The sequence below is a fragment of the Elgaria multicarinata genome, chromosome 9, assembly GCF_023053635.1.
Source record: "Elgaria multicarinata webbii isolate HBS135686 ecotype San Diego chromosome 9, rElgMul1.1.pri, whole genome shotgun sequence".
In the NCBI taxonomy this organism is placed as follows: domain Eukaryota; kingdom Metazoa; phylum Chordata; class Lepidosauria; order Squamata; family Anguidae; genus Elgaria; species Elgaria multicarinata.
This window is the reverse complement of record NC_086179.1, coordinates 66,162,535-66,175,788: the sequence shown is the minus strand read 5'-3', so window position 1 is coordinate 66,175,788 and position 13,254 is coordinate 66,162,535. Positions and strand designations below refer to the sequence as shown.

Genomic DNA, 13,254 nt, shown 5'->3' with positions numbered 1-13,254 from the left:
CTGCTTTTAACCATGCACCTAAAATTGCTATACAGAAGTGAAATTTTCACAAGACGTAGCTTCTTCCCACATGAGAACACTGTGAAAGAAAATGAAGGCCGAGGGACCTTATGGAGCAAGTTTCAGAACAGAATTGCTAGCTTCTAATTACTTAGTTTTTCATATACATCTTCTCCAAGCAAAAAGGAATGCAAAATGCTTGTGTTGTTTGGTATGCAGAAAGCCAAGTGCACTTTGTTTCAGCCTTCAGCTTAAAAAGTCCATGGGAAAGGGTCATTCTTTTGGAAGAGACAGATGGTTCAAGGTTTAAAGAAATGGTTGTAATCTGGGAGGTGAGAGACCGAAGAAGTGGCTGATCTTAATAGACACCTCAGGCGCTGATTTTGGATGCCGTGAAAAGGCAGGACATTTTTAGTCATTTTATTTAATATAATTGCATTTTTACTCCTATTGGGATTCTCTGTCTTGGGTGCCAAAATAATCTGATATTAAGAAGAAAATGGATGAGATTACATTCCTGAAAATAATGGATGCAGGAATAGTGAGCAAGAAAGGTTTATTAAAGACAGTAGAAAAAATAAACTAGATGGATGAGTACCATTGAATTGTTTGTGCATAATATCTACCTTGAAATATATTACTTCTACAAACAGACAGGGAGAAGCAATACCCAGACAGAGAAAAGTAAGACAACCATGCCGAGTTTCCCAAACAGCATAAGAAAGTTTGAACACATGCAAAATGACATAAAATGAAAAATGTCTGAAAAGTTTAAATTTGTTAGGATGTAGCACAGTATTTTTAAAAATCGACCAAAAATATCTAAATGTATGGAAGTAAGAACTTCAGAAAGAAACATGAACATCCGAAAGCCATCTTAATAAAAAATAACAAACAGTTATAAATACATAAAATGCCAGCAATGGTTAACAGTTACAAAAATGTTGTAACATGGATGTTTTAATGTTAAACATGAGAAGGAAAACAAAGAATGTTGATAAATGCTAGAAAGTAACATTTGCAAAGGGATAGTTTTGAGAGAATCAGTGTGCTGATACTTAGAATGCTCACAAAGACCACAAAGACCTGGGTTCAAGTCCCCACTTAGTCACACAGCTCATTGGATGGTCTTGAACCAGTCACTTCCCAGCATTATCTACCGCTCAGTCTTGTAGTGAAGGTAAAATGGATGGGCAGCGAACTCACCTGAACAGTGGGATAAAATGTAAAGAAAAGTTCAAGTAAGGAGTTAGGACTTAAAATGCACCACAGGACAGCTTTTAATATAGTATCATGGAAGGTGCCACCAGGTGGGTAAATGTAAATTCCAGTATAGGAATACAATATGAGGTGGGTAAAAAAAGTAAACCTGGTGACATCTTCCACAAGAAATTAGTAGGACCCATAGAAGAAGCCAATGATGACTTAAAGCTTCCAGTATTATTCAAATAGCTAATCTGAAATGCTTACTCAGCTTCATTAGTTGATGACAACCTAGGCCCAGTTCTTACTTCAAAGGCTAGAGACAGAATAAACTGTGCCTTTATCTGGACAGAGATAGCCTAGCTGCAGTTATCTATGCTCTGATAACCTCTCGTCTGGATTACTGCACTGCATTATACGTGGGGCTGCCTTTGAAAACTGTCTGGAAACTTCTGCTGGTACAAAACAGGGCAGTATGTTTGCTAACAGGGACTGGCCAATGAGACCACATTACGCCAGTCCTTTTCCAGCTTCACTGGCTGCCAGTCCAGGTCCGGGCCCAATTCAAAGTGCTGGTATTAACATTCAAAGCCCTAAACAGCTTGTGGCCAGGCTGTCTGAAGGAATACCTCCTCCCATATGTATCTGCCTGGACCCTAAGATCATCCTCAGGGGTCCTTCTCCGTGAGCCCCTGCCAAAGGAAGTGAGGCAGGTGGCTACCATGAGGGCCTTCTCTGCTGCGGGACCCCAGCTGTGGAATGCACTCCTTAGAGAGGTTCGCCTGACACCTACATTATACTCTTTTAGATGCCAGGTGAAGACCTTTTTATTTTCTCAGTATTTTTAACTGTTTATCAACTTAGATTTTAACTTTGCTGTTTTAAATTTATATTTTAAATCTGTATTAATTTCTGCATTGTTGCTCAGCTTTATCCTGGTTGTGCTTTTATACTGCATTTTATACTATGCTTTTATATTGTTTGTTTTATATTTTGAATGGTTTTCATGGTTTAAATTTTTGTAAACTAGCCAGACAGCTTCGGCTTTTGGGCAGTATAGAAACAAAATAAATAAATAAATAGATTCACTTGCTCTCCTGTTGTTCCAGCAAACCAAAGCCCCCTGAGCTCTCCCTTAAGTCTTGCAGCCTTATACAGGCAGGAAATAGTGAACAAAGAGTTATCGGCCAGAGAGGTTTGACTACTGAGCAGTATAGGAATGAATATTCAGGTGCCTGAATATTTTTTAGGCCAAGAGGCTAACAGCCACCTAGGTTATTGAATCCTGGGGATTTCTATCTGTCTTTGTATACATGTGTAAAGCTACACCCTCTTTCTAAGGTAGCCTTCCCCAACTCAGTGCCCACTGGATATTTTGGGATATCAACCCCCATCTGCTACAGCTAGCAGCTGGCGTACCATATGCAAAACCCAAGAGGCTAGCATTGATATTTGGCATTAGTGACTTCAGACATCACATAATCTCCTGAGCCAAGGTTTTCACCTTTACTCAAAACAATTTCTTGCAGCGCTTTGGAAGTCCTCCCTCCAACCACTGATTAGCAAGATAAAGACGCTCGATGTAATACTTGTGGAGAGAAGGAAGCTGGAATAAATATTTCTCCTATTTCCAATGTATTGTTTCACTTTCTTTGGAATCAGAAGGGAGCTGGTAGAATTAGGGCTTTTTACTCTAATGACATGTAGGCCATATTGCCTAACTTGCTCAAGAGATCATTTGTACCATGAAGGTGGATGGCAGTTCCATTTATCCCAAACAGGATAGAAGGACTAAATACAAGCAGGCAAACACAGTGGATAAGTTCACACCATGTACGTAACAATGAGAACAACTCCAGATTTCACAGAGGCTCCTTTGGGTTCTCAAGGAACACGGGCTAACTGCCTAGCACACACACTTCCCCAACCTGGTAACTTCTAGATGTACTGGACTCACAATTCCCATCAGCCAGAATGGCCATTTGGAGAAAGCTGTCCTAGTAGATAGGAGCTTCCCTTGTTAAAGAAAAACAAATCTATTTGCATGCACTCCAGATTCCCCTGGTTGGTGTGTACAGCATTGCTCCTGATTTACGTTTTCCCCTTTTGGTGCTCTCCAGTTTTGTTGGACTACAGCTCCTATAATCCACAGCTAGCAGGAAGGCTGCCTCTGACCATAGAAGAAAATGGGAAATCCACTATACCTATTTATCTCTCTCTTTGTGGGGGTATTTATTAGAGCTACTGAATCCTAGCTATGGACTGCATTTGTTAGCACCACATACACCTGATTCTCAAATGCAGAGTTTAATACAAACCTTCAAGAACAAGCCTACGTTTATTTGTCCAGGGAACCAAGAATTCAATAGACTTCCTTACAATCGTTTTATCCAGACAGGCACCATTAAGAACCTAAAACTATGAAAGAGAAAACAGTGCTTTTCTTCATCTCCATCTGCCAAAAGCTTAAAAGTTATTGAGAGCTCTTTTTATCTTTGCAGGTATCACCCCCTGCTGGAAAAGCATAGTCATTACAGCGACCCAGAGACAAAATGAAATAGATGCTATTTAAAGCTAGAAAATGGTTTAACAAAAAAAGGTTTTATTTGAGAGTATTTAATCAGAGGTATACAGATCTCTTTAGTCTTAGAAGAGCTGAATTGAAAGAGTTTGCATAGTTTACAAAGCCAATAGGTTTATTCTTTTTCATTCCTTTGTGTACCTTCTTACATTCATCATAAAGAAATACCAGCATGCCACTGTATTGCTTCCTAAGGACATAGAACAAGCTGCCTTACACAAAGTCAGACCATTAGTCCATCTAGCGGAGTACTTTCTATAGAGACTTGACAGTGGCTTGCCAGGGTTTCAGGCAGGAGTTTTTGCAGCCCTAGCTAGAGATGCCAGGATTGAATCTGTAACCTTCTCCATGGGATGGCTCCATCAGAGAGCTACCGTCCTTTCCAACACATCCCTAGTTATTTCCAGGCCTCTTAAGGGTGGTGATTGGGAAATGAGTTCGAAAAACTGGAATTGTGCCGTAATTAATATACAACCTCCGGAACACACTGCCTTGATTTCTGATGGTAGATGTTCTTCTAGATCTGCCTTCTTGAACTTGGTGCCCTCCCAATGTGTTGGCCTACAAGTCCCATCATGTATTAAATGCCATCACATCAGAAAGTCAACAGATTGGGGATAGGCATGTTGGAGGAATGTGTCTGGGGGGTGGGGGTGGAGTTCACTGAGCTTTCATCAGCTTCTCCCCCCGCCCCACAGACTTTGGCTCCCTTTCCCACAAACTGGCCTGACTTGATCTCTTTCGACTTGGGCCAGCTCGCAGATTGCCTGGTGTCCCCCCACCCCACTGCCCCTTACACACAAAGTTGTGTACACTGCAGTTGTAATTTGCAAAAACTGTGGACATAATTTGCTTATTTTCTATTTACTAGAAGAAAAAACTGAAAAAGTCACTAGATTTTGGGAAAACTCCAGAGCTTGTGAATGTGTCAGGCCCCCAAAGGGCCAGATTTACAAACAACAGGCATCCCTAGTTGGGGAAGGCTGCACTAGATACTTGGCTTTTAACAGTGTTTCACCCAAATCCTGAGTCTGATTCAGTCATTTAAACTGAAGTGTGTGGGGATGGAGAGCAGGGATGTGCCTGTTAGCCTCACTCCTCTATCACGTTGCCATGCCTACCTCCTCAGCTCTACAGGTGGGACCATAGGTTAGGGGTAGAGCACATGCTTTGGATGCAGAAGGCTGCAGGTCCTGTACCCGGCACCTTCAGGTAGGGGTGCAAAAACTCCTGCCTGTAACCCTGGACTGCAAGTCAGTGTCAAGAATACCCAGCTAGATGGGCCAAATGGTCTGACTCCGTATTAAGGCAGCTTCCTAGATTCCTATGTACACATCTTTCTGGGCAAAATTCTACAGCGAGAAGCCCACTCTACTCAAATAAGCCCCCCACATGATGTGGAGGAAGTGGCAGAGACCTGCTCTCCTCCTTCACACGATGTGCATCGCATGTGGTTCAAGGCCCAGATGGGGCTTTTGTTTTGGGTCTAACTTACAGCCAACTGTATGGTGTGCAGCCCTATTGCAAAGTATGTACAGGAGAGGATTATTTGCAAACCAGGAGAAATAAAGTTTGCCAACCTAGAAAAAGGTGGCTGCTTGTTTGTATTAGCAAGTTCATTCCTGTATAAGGGTGTGGGCAAATTGAATACTTCATATTGCCTATTATTTTGGACAAAACGTTGACAGAGGCAAACCAAGCACACTGAGTAATAAACCTGACAGGAAGAATACAAGGACAGAAAGAGGCATCTATATTGTTTGAAAAAACACTTCAGTTCAACAGGCATCCACTCACATTCTATGTCCCAAAGCATTTTTTTTTAGAATTAACAAAGAAAGGTTTTGTTAACGTAAACGTTAAAGGCTACACCCCAGCCTTTAGGAGTCTGGCCTAAAATGCTCAGAAGGCTTTAGAAAAATCACCCTAATTATGTCTACTGTATACAATCAGCAGGCCAAAGCAAGTTGTCCATGGCTGAACTGTGCCACATTCGACTAAAGGTGAGTTACTCAAATGTTTGAATGTTACTTCACAGTTTAAAATCTCCCTGTGCATATCAAACTAGCATGTCAGCAAGAAGGCTCTAGCTTACCATTCTTCCCGATATGTTAAATTAGCATTTGCATTTAAGTACAAGAATCTACTAAATGTTGACTGCCCCCGGCCCCCACCACCAGCTAATATGATACAGTCCAGCACCATGTTGTCTGTTAGGTTGTGGAACCTAAGGCCCAGCAGATGTTATTGAACAACAACTCCCATTAGCCCCAGCCAGATGGCCAAAGGTGAGGGATGGTGGGATTTATAGTCCAATGTCTCGAGGGTCACAAGTCCCCCTCCCATGATTTAATGCACATGGATTACAATGTACCCAGCCAGAATTTTGTTTTTCCTAAGTCTGTTTAGAAATATGCATTTAAAAAATGAAGACATACAGTCCTTGAAATACATGATGACTACCAGGCGCCTTACATTTGAGAAAGGTTTGCAGCAAGCAATCAAAAGCAGTAAGAATACAGACATGCTTAAGAGCTTAAATCACAAGCAATCAAGTTAGTAATGTAAAAATCTTTGGAATTTGCCGTGTAACACTTTCGTTGTTGTCAAAAATGCCCCAATACAGTAGAAATGCAGAGGACTTTGGAATAAGGCGGAGCTTGGTTTCAATGTAGTGTCCTTCCCATTAGGACATCATCTTCTTCTTACATTCCACTGAGCAGAAAACCATTCCTTCTACCGGCATAAACTTCTGGCCAATGAGACACTTGCTGCAACAGGAACACAGAAAGCACTCCGTGGTAGCATGCCAATTGAAGTTGTTGTAACTCACACGTTGAACTTCTGGGTCAATGGCATTGTGGCACCCTTGGCAGACCTGGCGAGCAAAGAAGAACGCAAAAACGCTTTATTTTTTTTTAAGTTTCAGAAGACAACAAAGCCTTGTGTGGGTCAACACAGGATGCTGTTACGGCTGCAACCATAACATCACTTATCATAGTGATCTCATAGATATTAGTCAACTGTTCCAGATTTAGACTACAGAAGAGAAGAGGCTAGTACACCTCTCTGCTACTTACAGGGCCCCTAAGTGTATGCACACGCATGTGTGCATGCACATGTGCAGCACTCTTCAACCCCCACCCTGGAACTGCACACGCATGCCATCTTACAAACAGCTTTTTAAAGACACTTCCAGATTTCAAATGGCATTTGCTGGTGGAATTACAGGGCTGCTTTTGAGGGAACCCCTACTCCTGAAGCCCTGTTGGGCACATGGACCTAGCTGTGCGGTTCTCTGAGGGATCAAAGGACCTCCACACTATAAAATACCTTGTAGGAAGGGGACAAATCAACACAGTCCAAAGGGGATGAAGGAGGCCCAAAAGGTCACGCTCCAAAATCACAGTGTGTACATTTATATGTCAAGAGCACCCCTGTCATGTGCTTTGATTTCATGATCAGCTTTAGAGCAAAAGCAAAAGGCTGCCTGCTAGGCAACACTGATAGGTGTTTCCCTTGTATATTTGGCACATTCATAGAATCATAGAATAGTAGAGTTGGAAGGGGCCTATAAGGCCATTGAGTCCAATCCCCTGCTCAATGCAAGAATCCTCCTTAAAGCATCCCTGACAGATGCTGCCAGTCCAGCTGCCTCTTGAATGCCTCTAGTGTGGGAGAGCCCACGACCTCCCTAGGCAATTGGTTCCATTGTCGTACTCCTCTAACAGTCAGGAAGTGTCCTGCACTCTGGGAGGATCAAGAAGAGATTCTGGCCCTCCTCTGTGTACTTTTAAGTATTTGAAGAGTGCTATCATGTTTCCCCTCAATCTTCTCTTATCTAGGCTAAACATGCCCAGTTCTTTCACTCGTTAATGCTCTGAGTTTGCCTCTGGAGTCATTCTAGACATGGAAATAGTTGGGGGAAGAATTCTCCCTCACCAAGAAAGACCCTACTCAGTGTGACAATGCAGAGAGAACAGCCAAGATGGATTGCTCAACTTGGAGATTCTGTCTATTCTTGCTTGTCCAAAATGTAGCAACAGCCACTATGTTGAATGATTTTGAGGTGCCTCCACTTGGTGGCGAGATTGTGAAAGCTGGAAATGCTACACCACAGTTTGGCTGAATGGCCCCACTATCTTACAGGTGGAGACAGACTCATGAGGCTATATGCAATTCCCCCAATGTTAAAATATATGGATTGAAAAGCCACAGGTGAGTCACGGTAAATGAGATGTGACAACAAAAAGACACAGATGTTAAGGAGGATTATGAAACTGAAAAAGACATCCACAGTAAATATATAGATTAAATCCGATTTACCATTCATGTTTGATAACACAAATGTCTATGCAAATATACCATTGGCTACACAAATCCTCAGGAAAGACATAGTTGCTCATAGAATCACAACATTTAAGAGTACTCGATCCAAGTGGAGAGGCGGGTAAGAACTATATTATTATTATTATTATTATTATTATTATTATTATTACATAAAGAGAAGCAGCTTTGCTGACTGTAGTTTAACGGAAAACATTATACAATGGTAGTATAAGGCTGTAAACTTATACCCACTTACCTCGAAGTAAACCATACTGAACACCATGGCATTTACTTCTGAGTAGACATGCAAAGGATTGCACTTCTAAGCAAATAACTAAGAGGACTGCATCTTCCTAACTTCATAGCCTAATAAACCAGGGATGGGGAACCTGCAGCCATCCAGACGTTGTTAGATTGCAACTTTTATCATCCTTCCCCATTGGCTTTGTTGGCTAAGGCTGATGGGAGTGGCAGTCCACCAATATCAACAGGGCCACATGTTCCTCATCCTTTGAAATAAGCAAGTCATAACACAATCCTACACATGTCTACTCAAAGGTAAGACACTGATTTCAATATAACTTACTACCAGGTAAATGCGTATAGGATTGCAGCCAAAAAGTGTTGCCACTCTCTAAGGCTAGTTCTACACATCCTGCTTCTCAGATTCTTCCTCCCCTATTCAAGTTTGGGAATGATAAATGACAGCAACACACTGGCCATGTTCCAATGCAAAAATACGCCAGAGTTGTACATCTCATCATATATGAGCAGCATGCTTGTGTATAATGTCCAATTGCCTCTTCTTGGGTCCCCCCATCAGCAGACTGCACAGACATTATCTAGACATCAACAAGGAAGCAAAAGCTTCCTGTTGCATCTGAACCCGGAGCCTGGCTTGCTGCTCTCCTAACAAACCAGGATTTGGAATCCAACTTCAAAGTTTGGCTTCAGGCCAGTGGAGACTGGTGGCTCCAATGTCAGTGGGGCTGTGAATCGGCTCTGGGTTTTAGTCAGAACTCATCAAAACTCTAAAGGAGCTATCCAAGGTGCTGAACCTATTTTGGGGATTGGGTTCAGCACCTTGGATATCTCCTTTAAAGTTCTGCCTGGTTGTAAATGAAACCCAGAGCTGATTCCCAGCCCCACTAACATCAGAGCCACCAGCCTCCACTGCTTCAGATTGGTTTGTTAGGGGAACCACTTGGGGAGTCCATGGGGGCTCCTAAGACTAAAATAGCAAAATTACATCTACATAGAAAACTAGTTCCTAGCCTTTCCCAACCAGATGCCCTCCAGATATGTTGCACTACAACTCCCAGTATCCCCAGCCAGCCAATGTAACACTGCTGGAAGGCACCAGACTGGGAAAGGCTCTTCTAGCCCTTTTCACGCATTTACTCTGTGCGATTGACAATCATGTAGAAAAGTGGGCAGTGGCTACTGGTCTCATCATCCACATGTCTGGGGATATGTCTGTATCGGGAAGCCTACTGGATATGAATGGGATTTGCAGGTTCACATGATCCACACAGTGTACTCCAATGCAAATCTACTCAAAGTAAATTTTTTGAAGTCTGTTTTAAATCTGCATTTTGAATCTCTGCACTGCTGCTTGGTTTTATTCTGGTTGTACTTTTGTATTATGGTTTTAAGCTTTCATGTTATATTTTATATTTTTCTATATTTTTCTATATTTTTAATTTTTGTGAAAAGCCCAGAAAGCTTGGGCTATTGGGCGCTATAGAAATAAATAAATAAATATGTATAGGACCAAAGCTTAATTAGATGGAGTGAATGCCCGAGAAGGGCTCCTTGACAAGCTGGCTTTCTTAATGCAGGGATTTTTTTGGGTTTCCTGTGCTGTTGGTTTTTCTGTACAGTATTTATCCTTTTAACTTTTAGCAATCCACCCAGAGAACATTTGTTATTGGGCAGATTAAAAAGCAAAGCCCACAAGTTGAATCGTCTCATTGATCCGTTTTGAAAGAAGCGGGCCACTGAACTGCCTCTTGCAACAGTTTAAAGGCTGCTTCCTCCTCTACTTTCATCCCTGAGTAACAATGTAACACAGCAGCAGTTTCTCCAGAAAAAGAGGCTGTGAAGAAATGCAAGGAAGTTGTGTGTCCTCCGTCCCCCCCCCCCCCCCCCCCGCAGCCCCGGCAAGCTCATTTAAGATAATGGTGACAGCAGGGTGGCAGAGTGCTCCAATGAACAGTAAGTTCTGAGGGACGGAAAGCTCAATTTAAAAACGAGAGGTTAAAACAAACAAAAAAGCTAGTCAAAAATTCAAAGAAAACAGTCATCAAGAAGGGGGCAGAATCAAACAAGAGCACTCTGAAGCTTATTAATAAACATCCTTTTAAAACAGCAACAGCAAATTCTAAAAACAATAGTGTAGACAGAACAAAGAAAATCCTGAGGAAGTCATTAACCTTGGATTAATTGACGCACATTCTAGATAACATTCTTATATGTGTGTTCTCACCCTTTCCACTCTGCATTCTTTATAGTATTAATAGAGAGCGCACATGCACACACTTTCCAAGGAGGTGTTCAGGAGATTTTAAAAGAAATATAGCAGATGTCCCAAATTGCTGTACAATACAGTGAAATGCTACAAACACTGTCTAGGAGGCAGTGCGCGGGATAGCCCTCTATAAAAGACTTCGACCAGGAGAGCTGCACCTGAAGAAGTGTTTTATACCCAAGATGCTCTGGGGCCATTTTGATCAATTATTTCCAAGCAGGTGTTTTGTCTGCATGCATACAATGCTGCAGCCTTTCCCAACCTGTTGCCCTCCAGATGTGTTGAACCAACACATCTGGAGGGTGGGGAGAGGTGGAAGGGAGAAGCACCACTGAAGCAGGGTGGGGAAAAAGAGGCGAGGCTCTGGTGCTAGTGTCAAAAGTAAAAATGGCTTTAATATAGTTTTTTTAAAAAGTTTTCTTCACAATTTATCAAGGACGCGCTCAATATTTCGGATTACTGAGAATGCTTCTTCAGGAGCTAAAATAGACTGAAATAATATACTGTTATTATCGAGATGTTCTATATCAGCCTTTCTCAACCTGGGGCGCTCCAGATGTGTTGGACTACAACTCCCAGAATGCCCCAGCCAGCCTGGCTGGGGCATTCTGGGAGATGCAGTCCAACACATCTGGAGCGCCCCAGGTTGAGAACCACTGTTCTATATGCTTAGGGTTTGTCCATGTCATTTGATATATGCTTTGTTGTAAAATTTAAGGTATACTTTTAATAACAGTATATTATTTCAATCTATTTTAGCTCCTGAAGGATTCTCAGTAATCTGAAATGTTGAGTTCATCCTTGATAAATTGTCAATAAAAACTTTAAAAAAAAACTATATTAAAGCCATTTTTACTTTTGACTCTAGCACCAGCGCCTCTTTTCCCCCACCCAACATCTGGAGGGTTACGAGATTGGGAAGGCTGCAATATGGCCACCAGAGCCAAGGTTCTAAGAGTGAGTCTCTAACACAGCCTGAACATCGAAAGCCAAGAACTACTAACCTTGAAGTTATTTCACTATTCCATAGATAATGTTATCTGTATGTGTGAGTTTTGCTGATGTGGTTTTTTTTTTGGGTGTGTGTGTTGGAAAAGGATATTTTGGCTGGTGTGTGTGTGTTGACTTGGCATATGGGGTTCAGACCTAATTTCTACGTTGTGCTCAATTTCTTGGGCAATGTACTTATCCTCTGTGACTTGAAGGGAGAATCAATTACTAATTGTACCTACATACATTTAGCCTTACATATTAGCGGATCCATCGGTTTAAACGTATACATTAAATTTTAAACATTGGGTGGAATTGCTTACTGAAAAGTTAAAAATAAATCAGTTTATACTATTTTATGAACAGTTCCTCTAATATGACTAGCCTTTGATGCCATCTCTTGTGTCATACGCCCATCTTGGCTGAATTGCTCAATAATCTGTTTTCAGTACTTGTAATACTGTATCCCAGCCTTCCCAGTCAACACACAGTCAATGTCTAGAGCAGGAGTGGGCAGACCTCAGGCTTGTGGGATCTACTTTGTCGTTTTCTCTAGAACCTGCGAGATCTCCAATCAGAGCCAGGTGCAAAAGAATTACAGAAGTCTGAGCCCAGGAGTTTGTTTTGAGTACTAGAGCTGAATGGAGCTCACAGTCCTTTTCCACAGAAAAATCCACTCCTGGTTACCCCAAGCATTTTTCATTTCATTTTCAGCAGTATAATTGGTGGTAGTAGTAGTAAATCATTGTGTTGTTGCTACTGTTCAACAATTGGCAGTCAGAAATCCTTACTACTCTACCTCAGTTTACCCAGAGACCTACCAGTAGATGGCCATCTACTTTTTGCCAATTGTTAGGCTACAGGTACCACTCCACTCCATTATAATAAAGACTTGTAATATAATATTTAAGAGAAGCCATTTCTTTACACTTGGGGTAACACATTAATGCCACTGTGAGTATGAGTTCAATGGGACTTTCTTTTGAATGGGCAGTATACAGCTGCCCTGTGAAAATAACTTTGCACCCCAGTCTTCTCTCCACACCTCCTCAATTTAGTTATGTCCTTCAGGAAACCCACTACTCTAAGCAAGGTACAGGAAAGTTCATTTACTCTACACAGTAATGACTTCACATAGCAGTTGCAAATGCCAGGCAAGCCTTGATCATCTTACCACAGCATGGTTCTTCACATAGCACGGTTTGCAGACAGGCTTTTCGTTTACCATGACATAGATCTCCCCGGCCAAGACACAATCACAATCAAAACAGCAGAAGTGTTTCAGATGCCAGCTTTGACCTTCGGCCTGGGTGTACTCATTGCTGAATATAAGCTGCAGGGAGACAAGGTTTCCAGACACACATTAAGTCTAGCTGCAGGGTTCTTTTTCTTCTAGAAGACTTGATAAACTAAGGTGTATTTCCAGTTTAAATCAATGTCTCAGCTCTGTCACGACTTCAGTGTCCATCTTTTCCAACAGAACCTCCTCCAGACCTCTATCTGTTAAAAGCAGTGAATGTGGATGGCAGACCTTTGCCTCTTCCAGAGGGGGTCAGGAGGAGAAACTAATGTACTATAACTTTAGTAGAATCATTACTAGAAGAGCCAGTTTATGAGTTGT

At 41.8% G+C, this 13,254-nt stretch overlaps 1 protein-coding gene across 1 annotated transcript in view; it reads right to left on the bottom strand.

Annotated features, from left to right (window-relative positions):
- Positions 1–3,801: 3,801 nt before the first annotated feature.
- The window catches only part of TES (testin LIM domain protein), a 33,239-nt gene continuing 23,786 nt past the window's right edge, over positions 3,802–13,254 (bottom strand). The window contains exons 6-7 of the mRNA XM_063134036.1: positions 12,808–12,966; positions 3,802–6,662 (exon numbers count right to left, since the gene is read on the bottom strand). Of these exons, the coding sequence (XP_062990106.1) occupies positions 6,471–6,662; positions 12,808–12,966 (351 nt within the window). The 3' untranslated portion in view covers positions 3,802–6,470. The remainder of the gene's footprint in view (positions 6,663–12,807; positions 12,967–13,254) is intronic.